The sequence below is a fragment of the Phasianus colchicus genome, chromosome 14 (genome assembly GCF_987193195.1).
Source record: "Phasianus colchicus chromosome 14, bPhaCol1.hap1.1, whole genome shotgun sequence".
Classification (NCBI taxonomy): domain Eukaryota; kingdom Metazoa; phylum Chordata; class Aves; order Galliformes; family Phasianidae; genus Phasianus; species Phasianus colchicus.
Window position 1 is genome coordinate 7,780,536 of NC_143449.1, and position 16,271 is coordinate 7,796,806.

The window sequence follows — 16,271 nt, forward strand, 5'->3', positions numbered from 1 at the left end:
TGTATTGGTTGTATGGCTTCATTTGGTGTTAGGTCCTAGGTTGTTGTCAGGTGCCACAGTGGTGGTTGCTGCAAGGAGTGTTTAATCCTCCTCTTGCGTGCTGGTGGGAGCCTTATCTGAAATAACAGTGCCTTTGTAGCAATTATGTTAATTTGCAGTAACTTCGGACGCGGTGAGGTCTCTCAAATCCCTTGTCTCCTCCCATTATGTTTTCTGTTTATGAGGCTGTCGCTGTTCATATGGAGAGAGCGTTAGTTTAGATGGAATCTACTGTGTTGACAGCAAGTGACAAGGTTATCTACAATGAACTGCCTTACAGATGCATCTCCTTAATTCAGCTCTGGTCTGACAGTTCGCTCAGGCCAGTGAGCTCTGATAAGTGTGCAGTTCTGATGTTTACTCTTCCTGCGTGTGTTGCTGTAGAATGGAGGTGTTGGAAATAAGTGTGTCCTGTGTGGTGACGTTTGTCCTTTGCCTCTAGGTGATGAGCAGTTTTTGCTAGTTTTTTTTTTTTGTGCGTGTATGTGTATATTTTTATATGTGAGGTATGTGGTTAATGTTAGAACAGAGCAGTAAAACATTTAATGCTGTGTCAAGGATGTTGTGGAATCTTCACTGCTAACTGAGAAATACTTGTTTTCCCCATTGGGAAGCACTGTCAGTTAATCTGTCTGGGGAAAATAAATGGTCCTTAGAATCTTCTGTGGAAAATTAGTTGCTCTCAGTGTGGCATGTAAAGCATGCTGCAGTTGGTGTCTAGCTGTGTGCCCATGAGGTGCACTGACAAGTTTGTGGATGGTGACTACCTTGTGTCCTGCCTGCCTGAAACCTGCCGTCAGCCAGGCTGTGATGTCTAGTGGTCTTAATGCATCTCAGGGAAGAGCTGTACCTGTGATTGGCCTTGTGGTGTCAGCTGAGCTGAGAGGGATTGGAAGTGGCAGAACCTATAAGCATAACTATTTGTTGTGCAAATAGGACAAAAGAATATTTTAAAAAGTCAGAAGACAACCTGGGAGAAGACTAAAATGAGAGGAAAGGGAGAACTTGAGGACTTTCATGATACAAAACCTGATAGGACTGAGTATTAAGAGAAGGAAAAGTTTAATTGTCATTTAGAGTTCTTGATGGTTGCACGTAATTTATTTTACAGCAGCTCTGCACCAGTTTTCATTCTCTTTTCCTGTGGCCAGTTGTCAAAAAAAGAAAACCATCTGCTTCGTTACCATGTTCTGCTTGTTTACTTAAACCAGATGAATATTATCTGAATGTGAAGTGCATGTTCTGCTTTGCTCTGTTACATTTTTTATTCTCTTTTGTATTCTGTAGATTCCACCAATCTGCAAACGAAGATCATGGCAGAGTCTGATGGGAGGTCATTCAAGGCCATTATTGAAGATATCAGATGTAGGTAGAAATTTCTCTTCCTACTCATGAGGAGGAAGAAATTCTTAGGGAGTCTTTCTGTATTCTCCCTTCCCCCCCAACCCTTACAGTTTTGAAGTACAGCAAGTTAAATGAAAGTTACGTTTCCACCTCATGAAAAGAAGTCATCTTGAAGCTTCAGACTTCACTCACAGTCTTTTTAAATCCCTAAAAGCAAACCATAACCCAGCATGTTATGAAGAAGAATTCTTATCAATGCACAAATTTTACATTTTTACTTAAATTCAGGCTGCCAGACATAGAAAGTAGGAATGCCTAGAAAGCTGTGAGTTTTCCATGAGTATGTGGGGCTTTATTACTTCAAATTCCTGCTTAGATTGTGAAGTATCAAGAAACTTTGCAAATTTATTCTCATCGTTGTGAACAACAGGATGTCAGGCTCTTATTCTTGTGAAATCTGCTTGCTTTAGTGCTAATGTAAACATAAGGAAGATTCATTTTATGATGGGTTCATGGAATAATGAAGCAGTGTACTTATCTTGAATGAAGTTAAAATTTATCTATGTTTTATATTACTATTATGAGAAAACAACAGCAAAACAATGCTCATAGAACAGAGTTAAGCTAAAATGTGTTGAGTATTTTGACTGTGTCAAATAACCTTTGAAGTATTCTTTAAAATATGAAAAATGTGAAACTTTGCTTTGGTAAACTCCAAGCTCTGGTATCACACCGTGTCTATACAGTGAGATTCCTAAAGAGCTTGTCAATAAGTTTTACTGAAAGGAAGTTGGAAACACCTCACACACCTTCTGAACAAAATGCAGCCTCTTCTAATAAGCTTTAACATGTCTATTTTTTGTGGTAAGCACATTGAAATTGGAGTAATAGCAAGTTGTTATTCTCTATAGTGCATCTACTTGGATTTATAAATTCAGAATTTTTCTCTGTAATGTAAGTTGTCTTATTCATGTGACAGGAGAAGGGAGCATTTGTTTTTATTAAGCAGGTTTGTATTGCAGCTGCATGTGTACATGCTGTTCCCCTCATAGACTTTTATCTGTCATACAGTACCAGTAAGCCATTCTCAGCCTGATAGGAAAGAAGTGGGAAGTGAGTTTATCTCTTTCTTTTGACCCCTCAGCAGAGTTGTTATTTTTGTACACGAAAAGAGGATTATTGCTTAACTATGTCCCACTTTATTTATTAACGTGTTCAGTTACATTTATCTTCCAAAACTTTAACTTCTTTTCAATGTTCTTTGTTCTACTTCTTAGTTGTAGGTGTCATTTTAACATAAATGTTTAAGACTGTTTTCTTTACCTTCTGGCTAATTGGAACGTTTCCTTTGCTATACAGCTAGATTTATAGTTCTCTTATTGTTTCCTTAAGCAAGGCAAGGCTTTTGAGGTAGGATCTTTTATTAATGCAAGCTGAGTCAGTTGGAGGGTAAGGGGAGAAAAACAGACTTATGGCTGTTCTTTCTGTTGGCTTTTAAGTGCATGTTTCCTGAGGTTCTTGCAAATTAACTTCTCTTTTTCACACAGATTTCCCCAAGCTTGCAGCTGATAGAAAAGAGAATGTGTTGGCATGGACATGCAGGTGGAGGGCTTCACACAGATCCGAAGGAAGGGGTAAAAATTGCTTCATAATTATGTTTTTTTTTCCTTAAAAATGCTGAAGACTTCAAATAGCAAATAATTAAGAACTATTGATAGGTGTTTGAATGCTGTAGAACAGTAGATTCTATTTACTTCTTAATCTAAGAACTACATTAACACAGTTATTATGAACGTTTGGCAAAGTTATTCAGTTTCATTAAAATTCAATGCTAGTGTTGCATTCCTTCGTAACTTCTTTGCATTGGGTTAATTTTTTTTTTCATACAAAGCGTGTTCTATTGTAGCTTACTGTGCTCTGGTGTTCTTCTTTGCAAATGATCTATCCATGTGACTTGACATTAGCTTGTGGGTACAAGTTTGCACATCAGCTGGTGAAACTGCACTTAAAGCAGGAGGAAAAAACTAATTAAATTGTGCATGTGTTTTTACTTTGATTTAATGTTGATGCATCTGGTATACTTCGACTACATTTATAATCAGGAAGCTCGTATGTTAAAATCATGATAGGTATGTAAGGAGAGTGTCTTCATAACCCAAATGGTTGCAGTTAGAAAATGAGGTAGGCTTTTGGTTAAAGCAATGCAATGTAAACTTGGCCTTTTTAAAATTACAAAATCAAAGAGCTTGAGTTACGTAACAACTTTTGTCTTTGCATTTGCTCTGCGTCAGATGCTGTGCATGTTTGCAGAATGGTGTTGTGCAGTGGTTTATAACACACTCTGATGGCATCTTCTTGAGGCCAGCAAAGGCTGTGGTGATGACGACGTGTTTCAGTGCAGATCCTGGGTGTTTCAGGGCTGGTTTGCTCATGCTTAACTGTTCTAACAGTTTGCTCCCCATAGCCTGGCAGCTCTGGCAGTCCATTTTCCTGGGGCTGCAAAGGAATGGATCATCTTAAATTTTGGTTTGAAAGTTACCCCTTCATTTAATCTCAAACCTGTTTGTGCTACAAGCAGAAGTCAGGAGACAATTTGCTAGCATTTATTGCTCTTGCAATAAGAGGGTGTTTCATAACCTAAAATATAACCAGTTTGTTTTAGCAAGCATCTGTGATCACTTCTGAACAAGGCTTGGGGGATGCAGAAGAGTCAGGCATTTTCAGTTGGTAGCATTACTGGTGCTGCACGAACTGCAAACTAATTTTACAACCCTACTTGCAACATGCACAGGCTCTTTTGACACATTTCCTAGGAAAGACAGACTTTAAAGCTAGGAAGCTATTCATCTCTCTAATTATCCTAATTGTATATGTTCTTGAGTTTGATTATTGAGTATGATTATTATTATTACTTTTCCTTTAAGTGGAAGGGGGCATTACACTCCTTGTTGCCACTCTAGTTCTCATGTGTCCATTGAGCTTAGTTATTTTTTCCTACTCACATTTTTATTTCTCTGGGTATGTTGATCAGCTGAATATTGTCTGTTCACTGTCAAGACCTCTTTTTTTTTTTTTTACATGTCCGTGTAAAACATGTTTTAATGTATACTCAAAACTAGTGAGGGAAATATTAAAGCAAACTTGCCTTTGTATGGTGCAGTTGCAAATCACATACCCAGCTTCACAACCGACCTATCTTCAAGGCTCTGTTTGTGTTCTGTTTAAAAAACTGCTCCCCAAAATGCAGGTCTTTTTCAACTGAACCACCTGTGTGGAGAGAGGAAAAAATAAAGTGACTGTGGATACAAAAACTGAGAGGTTCTCAGCAAAAATGAAGGAAATCTGATGTGACAGTGTAGTTCTTCCATGCATGCTCGGGTGCATAAAAGATCTGGTAACACCAATTACAATGAGAGATCTTTCCCTCTAGAATTAAACTTCTAGAAAAACTGGAGATAATGCACACCAGCAATATTAAATCTGTATCTCTTCCAGTTTGCTTATTTTTGACAGCTGAGCTTGTTTGTTCCAGAAACTGATTTGGGGACTGATGTTTTAAATTCCCCCTCCTTTACCAGCTACAGGGAATAAAAAGCTAAATGCTAGGGATGAACAAAAAAAAGTGTGTGTGAAGGGCAGTAGGTGTTACCTTCATCTCACAAATAAATGGAAGATTGCACATCTGTTTTGTTATAAAGTAAATTTTGCTTGCAACATTAGCCAATGTGCAGAAGACTGAAAACAGTAACATTATTTTACTATTTTCAGTCTTTTTTGTGTGTTTGTTAGATTTCTGTCAGCAGAACAGGCAGCAATAAAAGCTGTGATGTCTGACTTGTTGCTAAGCAGTTATATATTACTTTCTTATGGAAACATTGCTAGTCACGATGGAGTGCAGATAATTAACCTGCCCCTACCACCATTTCACTTGGTTGCTATTTGGTTTGCTAGTCACTGCTTGCCCTCTGTGGTAGGACAGACAGAAGGAAGACAGAAGACGAAGTACTTTTTTTTCCCCAAAGCTTGTTTGACATATATTTAATCTGTTATGGCAGCTTGAAAAGAAATCTTACCTCACCTTGCTGTTCTGCTTGGTAAGTGCCTGTACTGTCAGGTAGTGAGCTAGTATAAGGTAGCTCAGCTGAGAAATAGTACTGCTGCTTCACTCAAAGCACATTGCTTACCATGAACTGAAACAATCTTTTTTTCTTAAGAAGTCATGATCTCATGTTCTCAGTCGTGCTTTTTCTCATGCTACTGAATTTGAAGAATTGTCTGACTCCTTTCTGAGCTGAAACACAGCAACGAACACTGAATAGTTTTCTGCCAGTTGCATAAACTGAATAGTCTCATTGAGGTGTTTCATGGCCTCCAGAGGTGGTTTGAGAAATGGACTGGGACTGTAGAGTTCAGTGCTGCAAAGAGATGGAAAAGCAGAGGAGGGATCAAGCAGTGAATGGCTTGTGGAATTATCTCATGCAGATGTGAGACAGCTTGTGCTGGTACAATGCAGATGATGATACAGCTTCCTGAGCGAGTACACAGAGAGCCAGAACTGGGTCTTTTTTCCTTTGTCAGCAATGACAGCTTAAATGCGAGTCAAGCTACCACTTCTGTCCATAGTGCTTCTGATGGATGTTCCTCCTAGCATAAAATTCATATGTGAAGTCTCAGGGCCAGCCTGCTGAATGCTTTGCAGTACTCAGCAGTTTTGGAGATTGTGAACAGAAATCATTATATGTGTTTTTAAGTGTTTTAGAAGGTGTAGAATCTGGAACAGTCCAGGACAGGAAGAGAGGCAGTATTTATTCCTTCACAAATAAGTCTTCAGTATTTTGTAGTATTTAAAAAACAGGCTGCGGCTGCCTTTATAAAGACTTTTCTTTGCTACCTGCTGTATGGTACATTTAATACTTTTCCTTCTGTCACTTCCATTTCTCTAGAAATAAGCCTTGGAAGAAAATGATACTGCCACTTGGAAGGTTAAAGTAAACACCTTTTTCTTAACATTTATATACCACAGAAAACCTAAAAAGAACTTGAGTCCATTAAGCAGATTGCTCATTTTAATTCTTAATGTTGTCACTTGCACAGTCAATTTTCAGCTTACGTTTCTGTACAGGAATAACATTTATTTCATGGTAAACTTTGATGTAGTGTGCATGCATTTTGCCTCTCCTTTGATATTTCTTCTTGTCCCTTTGCAAGGCCTTTGGCAACTGACTGACTGGCTTCTGACTTCTGTCGCGGTTCAGAGCCATGAAAAAGCTGAAATGGGTTCCTTGTTTGCAGCCAATGTACTTCTTTCTTTTTAATAGCTTTTCTGTACAAAATCTGAGTATCCTGTAACAGCATGTAATGAGAACTGCACTGGTTGTGCTAGCATCTTCTTTATTAACGGGATACCACTTTTTTTTACCTTCCTTTTTAATCTGTAAGAGCTGATCAAAGATATTTTCTGAATGTTTGAAATGCTATTTATGCATATGCTTAGCTCAAATTCAAAGACCCGTGTATGTGCTGTAGCTGATACCTCCATGTCCTCAGCGGGTAGGACAGAGCAGAAATAATTCTGCATCCTCAGTTCCCTTATAAGTCTTTGATTATATCAATTTTTTTTAAAGTCACATGAAATGTGCTTACACTTTGTAATGCTCAAATATATTTGCAATTGTTGACAATATACAATATTTCTCCTGATGGTTGTCTTTGAAGTCAGTGACTACGAATACTGAGAGGATGAACTTCCCCAAGCTTTTAAAAGCTTACACTTATAGGATTGGCTTCCCTGCTTGTCTTACTTAACAGAACTCCTTTCTCACTCATTCATGCTAAGCCTTAACAGAATTTTTATTCTAATTAGCTCTGTTCTCAAAATTGAGGTCCTAACATGTGAGACACACAAACTAGTGAGGGAAATATTAAAGCACATTGTAAAATTCCCCTTTCTCTGGGCTACTGTAGTGAAAAACCACCATAAAGTATGGACTGACTTTTTCTTCTTCCTCTTCAGTTCCAAAATATTGCCTGAAATACAGAGATTAGCTGCTACTTGCTGCCCTCCCTTCAACTTTAGATAACCTTCATGCCTTTGGTTAACTCCAGGGTATCCAACACAAAGAATGAGGTTTTGCCACTTGCATGTGCACTGCATGCTCTTTCATTCTTGCTTGGCTATCTTTGTTTCAGCTTTGGAGTTCGGTGGAATATTTCACAAGTGTGATACATCAGTGTACCTACAAAATAACCTATCCTTATTTAGAAAAGAAATTCTTAAGAAGGTTTGTTATCTCAATTGTGAGAAGAGAACTCATTTGAGGAGTTCATTTAAAAGAAAAAAACAACCCTAAAACATAGCAACAAATGAACTTAACTAGTTATGTACATCTTAAAAGCCTCATAAAGCCTGCTTACCCAGATTCAGAGGCTGTTCTGTTAAATGAAGGGATGGTAGTTGAAGCTGAGAGAAGGCAAGTAGACCAGTTCTCTTGTTGGTAGTTAGGACTAACTTCATTAGACACCCATAGAAGGAGTGCTTCTGTGTTCCTGAAAACATGTCTTAGGAGACGTTGGAAAAATAAAAGGATTTCTCACCTGCAGAACTAATAGAATGACCAAAATCTGTACAGATTGGGGTTGGAAATGCTTAAATTTGCAGTAATGCAACCAAATAGTCTGAACTGAAAATTATATTCTGTTCAATTTATGTACTATTGCAAGTGTTCAATTTCAGAGGTAAGAATTCCTGTAATGGTAGTGTTTTCTTTTTAAATAGTGCATTTAATTGCAACTTAGTGTTCTCCAGACTACTTTCTTTACCTTTTATACTTCTTTTTTGCCTTATTTTTTGTTAATATATTTATTTATTTGTTAGTTTTCCCTTTGGTTGTCTCTGTACAATGTTAAAACAGCTCCTGAAGAAGGAATAGCAAGCCCTTGCATTCTGTGCAGAAATACTGGGAGGATAAAAAAAAAAAAAAGATTTGTTTGTTCTGTGAACCATTTCAGCTCTGGTTGTCTTTCTCTGTTCCATTTTTGTTTTACTTGCACTCTTGAGAACACATTATTTAAGAACAATTAATCTGTTTTATCAGTGTCATGTGTATAAACCTAAAAACTTACAGCTGAAAGTATTAATAGGTAGGTGGTCCTAATATCAAACGTTGTGAACTGTCTCCCTATCAAATAAAGTACCAAAGTTATCCAGATCTACACAATTAATTCTTAATTACACTGTTGTTTTGCTGCGGGAGTCTCTTTATAACGTGATGCCTTTGTTTGCTCTTTTCAATAGCTGAAAGAGATAGATGCCAAAAAGATTGTCAGAGCGATGCTGTCTTATGTGTGGCCCAAAGACAGACCAGACCTGCGAGCCAGAGTAGCCATATCCCTGGGGTTTTTAGCAAGTGCAAAGGTAAGAACAAGTGTTTCATTGTGTTGTGATACTCAAACTCTTGCTACAATGAAGTCAGTGTTTATTAGATGTTAGAAGGAAATAGGAGTGCAAAAGCTTTCCACAGATTAGTGAAAGATATAATTTAAATTCAGTGCAAACCTTGTAGGAATAATTCAGAGGGGGAAATGTGAGCTTGTGCAAAAAGTGTTTTGGAAAAAAAAAACCACCAAAACACTTAGTTAAAATATTGGGAATAAAGTTTGTAAGCATCACTGAGACATGGCTCAACTGACTTCCTTCTAAATGGGGCAGTTTTTACCAAACATGAGGCTGCTATTAGCGTCTTGATGGGACAAGCTGAAGTAGGTGCTGCTTAGCAATGAGTTTCAGCACTCGAGTTAGTCTTGCTGTATTTCCTTATCAGCATTCGGCAACGTTGCTGTGTTGTGAAAAGAGCAAAGAAACAAACTTGAGTTATGTAGGCGATAAAAGAAGAGTACTTGGAAAAGAAATGTGCTCATTTATTTGAACTGAAAAGGAAAGGCCAATCTTCTGGTGCACAGCACTTTCTGGTAGAAGCAATCTATCAGGTGGTAGCTGGTACTGTCTCCAAGAGATATTTTGGTTTGTGCTGCTGTTCAGGAAGTTGCTGATAATGCAGGTGATGACTTGCAGAATATGGCATGTTTGTACAAGCAAACTTCCATCCTTTCTGTATGAAGTGCTGCTTTTGTGTATACTCAAAGCTATCTGGGAAGCTGTCTGCTCCAAGTGAACATGCTGAGAGTGTTTTGCTTTAATATACCATGTCATTACCTTCACAATATTGTTTTACTGATCATAAATTATTGGTTTGTTAAGCTTGTGTGTGTGATCTACTCTTCAGTACACCCATCTACAGATGCGTGTGCAAATTCTCTTGAGTTTCTTTGTAAAGCCTCTTATTGGTATTACAGATAGTAATCTGAAGACAATATTGAAAGAAGTTTAAAGCACTTTTTCTGTACTTTTTCTCATTTGCTTGAAGGGTGGCATGGAGTTCTTCCCCCCATTGGTTTAATGAATGCTGTTTTCTTGTGTGGTCTGAGACATTAGTGATGTTGCTTAAAACTTTTTTCACTACAAGTAATGTCCATTGTAGCAGCAGTGGCACTTATTCTCAATGATGGAAATCTCCAGGTAGGTTCCTAGTACCTGGTAGATTGCCCCTCAAGGTTTTCTGTTTCTTTAGACTTGGAAATAATTGCTCTTTGGAGTTTGTTATAGTAATGTTTCCTCACTGGAGAGGCTAGTTAGGCATTTTGGCTTTTTTGATTCCTAATTAGGCATGCCATGTCATATTGGGCTTGAACTGCAGCTGGTCAGAATGCAAACGAGATGTTTGGTTTAAAACTGAAATCTACTGCAAGAGACAAGTTTTCCCCAGTACCCTGTCAGAAAATCAGACATTCAATAATTGCTCTTTAGGGAAGTAACTGGCTGTTGGAATGTGCTAACTGTTCTTTTAAATTTCCTACTTCTAATTTAGCCTGGAAGCACTGATGTTCAATACAGCTTCCTGAAGGGAGAGAGCAGAAAAGCTGTTGAGCTTTCCTCAGGTTTTAGGAGGCACCTGTTCGAAGTGTTTTGTCAGAATGTTTGTTTTGGCAAAGAAGAGCTTCATTTAGGAAACACGGAATAAGTAAGCTCTCAACAGATGTGTGTTATAACTCTGTGGTGAAAGTTTTTGTGGGAATCTTCTAGCTATGCTTTTCTGTAATTGCAGAGCTTTATTAGAACTCAAAAATAAAATAACTTCAATTTAACACATTACCCCTCATCACCTGCACTGTATCTCCTTTTACTGTGTGGGGTAAATTTTCTTAATTTGCTTCATATTTTATATGTGCTCATGTGCACACAGTAATTGTGGCATAACTGACATGCAGTAGATTGTACAGAGCTATCGAAAGTGTTGTATCTCTGAGCCCTGAACATTGCTTTTCTTCCACGGCGAGCTAAAGGTCACTTTTCCTACAGAAAATTAAACACAAATCAGCTTACCTGTAAATTGCATGGACCATATAAAAACCTGTGCAATTTCCTCATTATCTGATCCGGGACCCTTTGTTCAGATTGCTTGTGGGGTTAATTACAATGTGCTTAATAGACCACACAAGCAGTTAGTTAAAGTTTCGCTGCTATTCAGTTGTCGCTACAAGAATGCCAGTGTGTCTTTCTCCTTGCTGCAGTCCTGGCCTGCTTTCTTTGTTTGCTATGAACTTGTCTGCATCTGAAGGATTTCCATCCTTGGTATGCATTTGCTGTAAAGGCTGCTTGTTCTTTAGGGCTTTTGCATAGAGAACCACATGATCACAATGCCTGTTACTGGTCACCTTCCATCACAAGAAATTCTTCTTTTAAGCCTTTTGGCCAACTTCTTTTAGGTTTGACAAAGGAGTTTGAATTTTTATACCTATATATACAGTAAAGTTTCACTTCTTAAGGAAGGATAGGAGCTGGGGCTCTGAGAAAAAGGCTGTAGGATAGCTTCAGTTCTAGTGCAAAACTACTACGGTAATCCTCAGCCACAGGAAAAAATCTACAACCTCGCACCAGTTTGTGGAGTTGCCCACAAAACACAAAGAAGTTGCAGATCATACCTGCCTTTTTTTGCTGCTTGTGAAATAATTTGTCTTATTTCTTATCTCTTTCAGTCTTCCAGTTCAGTAAAATTCGATTTCAAAACAAAAGCCAGTGTGTGTGCAGCTACCGAAGAGCCTGCAGTTATAATCTGTCTTGACTCCTTTAGTGGGGCCCAGTTGCCTGTCATTGAACAGATTATTGTGATTTTTGGTTCCTCTTTGTCTACACATAAGTGCTAGTAGTATTGTTAGCCTTCAGAGTGAGTTGTTTGTATAGCTTTTTATGACTGAGAGTTGACAGGATGGAGTCTGCTCCAGGGCTAGGAAGGTATTTTTTTTCCCTTTGAAGACTTGTTATATTATGACATGCTTTAAATTTTTATCTTAAATATTTATAGCCTATATAGAGTTGTGTGATGTGAAAGATGCAACAGTAAGACAGGTAAAAAGAGAACACAAGGCATTATCTGTGTTTTCAGACACATAGATTAGCCTGCACAGGTTTTATGGTTTTTCCTTTTTCAACATTCCCTCTCATTTTTTTGTCTACTGGGATATGAACAGTAAATCCTTTACTTCTCTCCTTCCCTTTTTCTTCTGTGGCACAAGAAGAAAAAGTGCTCCGACTCCTGAGGACCTGGATTAGACAAATGAATGTGACAGAATCTCTTGTCACCTCTGTCATTCTGCAGTGGTGTTTTGGCCTCCTGGTCACACCAAGCATGTGTTATTCATGAGCCAGAGAAATCTTTCAGATCGTTTGCATTTCTACTGACTTCTGATTCTGTAAGTTTCAGGAGAATAAGTTGTTTGGCTAAATAGATGAGTGTAGTACTGTAAATGTTGTCTGTGTGCAAAGATAATTACATCTCTGATCAGTTATGTGAGTGCACATCATCATTTGCACTCTTCTTGTGATTACATGGAGTTAGACAATTACAATAAACCTTTAGAAACTGTTAGCTTTTTGAGAAATTATGGATGAGAAGCAGTTTTAAAATTTTTTTTAATTCTTGCTGAAAACACTGTGCTGTAGATAATCAGTGAATGTGAAGAAGGCACGAAGCTAGAATATTATTCCCTCATTTGGACCTTATTTTCTATATTTTGATACCTATCTTACCTTAAGGGATGGAATTTTCTGTTCATACTTCCCCAACTAGAGCTGTTGAATATATACTTTCATATTGGTCCAGAGATAAATTCAGTCATCTTGATGTTGATGTTTTTCATTGGATTATTGGCAACACTGTAGACCGGTTTTATCATGTTGGAGCTCAGCCTGTCACTAATTCATCATCTTTATTAAACAAGAAGTACTGGGAAAAGCAAAATGAAAGATAAGACTGTTTGCCCTAAAAGTAGTGCGGTCTCGCATGGGAGCAGAGATGATGGTGCATTATCAGCTTAAAACAGTGCAGTCATTTTAAAAAAAAAAAAGTTTGAACTCATTTAAGCATGATGTACTGCTCTATAACCTGCTGTTAAATGTGGACTGTTAAGCTGAGATGACTTCATTGGTGCTGTTTGCTTTCCAATAAGTTCAGACAGGGATTAGCTATTCATTCAGAATTATAGATGTGAACGCTTTTTATCTGTATTTTTAAAAAGACTTAAATGGTGATTATTATCAAACTTTCAGGCATCAGAAAGAAGAGGGAAACCTCTGGAAGTACATTATAAGACAGTTGTGCACAGGAGCTTTTCCTAATGTACCTAGGTGTGCTAAATGCTGTGTGTTCTGTGCCAGCAGATCCAGGCTATGAGGGATAGCTGCAGTTTATGCAAAAGACTGACCAAATTTAGATTCTATGAATGTGAACAGGATCTCAGTGACTTCACAAATTGAGTAAGAAAGGCTTGTTCGTAATCATGTTCTCTCATCTCTCTTGCAATAAACTTTTTGAGATTAACTTTTTTTCTCTTTATGACTGGAAAGCAGACCGTGGTGATGGCTGATGAAATGCAGTGCTGCGCTGCCTATTACTCAAACGTTACTCTGCAGGAGTCAGAACAGCTACGGCCTGAGACAAGGCTTTTAATGCTCTATTGGGTGGAATTATGTTGATGTGAAAGAAGATATTTCTGTGAAGTTAAGTTATATTAATTGTGAAGGAGAACTGCAGTTTAAAGAATACGTCTTTTTTTTTTTTCTTTAAATGGACTTCAAAATGTATCTGTGGTTCTGTTTCTGAACTGCATGTAGCACAGCATTGTCTGATGAGTAAAATCCCTGCAGAGAGATTGGTGAGAACCTGCAGGAAATGAGGACAATCTGCATTACAATGCCCTTATTTTCCACTGAATGGTCTCTCCCAGGAAAACCTGCACCTTGTCAGGTTGGTCATCACTGTAACACTGATGGTAGTGTGTTCTTCTTTATTAAGAAAAAAGTGCCACTAAAAATCTGTAACTTCAGCCTTCAGTAACTCTGAAGGGAGCTTGGTTTTTTATTATACTGTGGGGGGCAGTGGGGCTTTTGGATTCCAGTGTTGTACATTTTCAAGATCTCTATTAATGCATTCTGAGTTCTTTGTGGGGCTCCATGTTTAACATCTAAGCATATTATGACAGTAACCTGTTCTTCTGCTGTTGAATAATTGAAGTTATCAGTCATTGCTGTGTACTGATTGTTTGGTGGTATTTGTTGTCTCTTTTTTCCAAGGCAGATTTCCACAGTTCTGTGGAAAGAGGGCTGTTGTGAATGATGCTCAGGGTTGCAGTGGGTAAATTTCAGAGAAGTATATTTGAAACAGGACCTCATCTTTGACCTGGTTTCTGTTTTCAACCATGAGCTAATGAGCAATAATCTCACCTCAGTGTCTCATATCTCATCTGTCTTCTCTCAGGGATTGTATGGAGTATGCTGTGTTGAGAGCTTTCTTGTCTTTTTCTATATATTTATTTTGCTTGGTATATTTCAGAGAGGAGAGAAAAAAAAGGAAGAACAGAAAGAGAATTCCTTGTGTTTGTGTTTGAAGCTCTTGCCTAAGATAATGTTAAAAACTAAACAGTAAATTAAAGAAATTAACACAGTGGTTTTCTTTAATCCTTTAGTTTAAAGACTCACTTCCAAGAATGCAGGTTTTCTCTCTTGGTTAAGTGCTACTTTTCAGTATTTACAGCAGTTTTTAACACTGAGAATATTTGATAGATCTGAGTCCCCCTTCCAACTTGAACATAGACTGATTTCATAAAAGGTTTTAGCACTCTTTTCACACAAAACCTAGTTTGATCCAGTTAACTTCATTTTTTTCAATGGACTTTCATCTGTGACTGATGTCCCTAAATACAATTGAGATCTAAGTGGGCGTACAAAACATTTGGTGGAGAGAGCTGAAATATTTTTCTAAGTCTGTTTTTTGTTATTGTGTGAAATAAATTGTCATCTGCCTGCATTTTTTTTCTTTATTACCTTAATTAAAAAAAAAATCCCTTAAGCAAGGTCAGCTGACTGTAAAGTCTTTAAACATTGCCTGTGATTATAAGACTTTAATTTAAGGTGCTTGTTCAACTGCTAGGAACCTTTAATAACTTATTTCAAAATCTTAGGTAGAAGCAGCTTGGATGAATTGTGTTAATTAAATTTAATGATATTTTTCATTATTGGTGCAAATGAGTGGTGTAATAATGAAATATTAACGAGACTTAAGATCTTTATGCTTTCTTAGAGTGTCGGTATTTTCCTTCTCTACTCCAATTTTTCAAGGGCAAATTGAAAAAAGATAATCTGGAAGTTGCTCTGGTTATGCACGTAACTGTACCTTTTTCAGATGTAAAGGAGACATCACTGTTTAGATGCATTTGGGTTTTGGTGTTCTCACAATCTAGAGATACCATGTGGTTGATGTGAATCTGATTGAGGTGTTTTGTTTGAAAGCTCATATTGTTAAAGTAATTCATAGTGCATGGTAGGTTCTAGGGAAAGCCTTCTGTGTCACTGTTGGCGTTAGTGTGGATATGAAGTTAATGCTGGAATGCATTATTTAAATATTGAGGTATAGAGTGGGCTGACTTCTTTCCTTTGGTTTAAATGGAGCTTTGTTTTAATGTATCTTTGACCTGGAGGTAGCAAGGGGTGGGTGGCTTGTTGGGTTTTTTGGATAGAAGCTGATTGTGTGTGTGAGACACAGATGACCCTGCATTACTGGGAGTAAAGACTTAATAGTCTGGAGGGTGTTGTGCTTGAGATCCAGAGAGCTGTACCACCAGCACAGTGTTTAAGACCTAATGTAACAGTAAAGCTAATTCAGAAAAAATATTCGCGTGGCATAGGTGTGTTTTAATGCATGCAGACTAATTGGTGTTCTTCTGCTTTTAGGCTATGAATATATTGGTTCCCTTCATGTTTAAATATGCAGTAGACAACCTCAACCAGGTATCTGGAAATGTGCTGAACCTGAGCGATGCACCAAACACGGTCGCAACCGTGGCAACTGCTGTTCTCATAGGCTGTAAGTGGGATTCCCAGATCTGTAAGCAGATATTCTCTGTTTTTGCCAAGGTAGAGGGATAGCAGAGCTTCCTACCTTTGCACTGCTAAGCATCTGAGGTAGTGACTCCATAGTGACTTCTGCGCTGATGTCTTACTTCCAGTGTTCTGTGAGTTCTCTTCTGATATTCCAGTTAGAAAATGAAACAATGCTTATAGAAACAATCACTGATTATAAATTCCACCCTTTGCTTAAACCAGCTGAGAGTGGAACTAATCTAAAATGCACATGCAATGGTTTATAAATGAAAAATAACAATAAGTTTGGACCAATTAAATATAAATTAGACTTGAAATTTAAAAAAAATTGAAACTATATAAAGAATGAATCTTATACATTTTCGTGCACAAAGAAGATTTGAAAAAAAAATCTTTT

At 37.7% G+C, this 16,271-nt stretch overlaps 1 protein-coding gene across 3 annotated transcripts in view; it reads left to right on the top strand.

The window, feature by feature from the left end:
• Window positions 1-16,271, top strand: part of ABCB7 (ATP binding cassette subfamily B member 7) — a 35,555-nt gene that overhangs the window by 4,734 nt on the left and 14,550 nt on the right. For all 3 annotated transcript variants that reach the window (XM_031594442.2, XM_090150140.1, XM_090150142.1), the window contains exons 2-5: window positions 1,327-1,404; window positions 2,931-3,017; window positions 8,678-8,797; window positions 15,725-15,857. In XM_031594442.2, coding sequence (XP_031450302.1) covers window positions 1,327-1,404; window positions 2,931-3,017; window positions 8,678-8,797; window positions 15,725-15,857 — 418 coding nt within the window. The remainder of the gene's footprint in view (window positions 1-1,326; window positions 1,405-2,930; window positions 3,018-8,677; window positions 8,798-15,724; window positions 15,858-16,271) is intronic.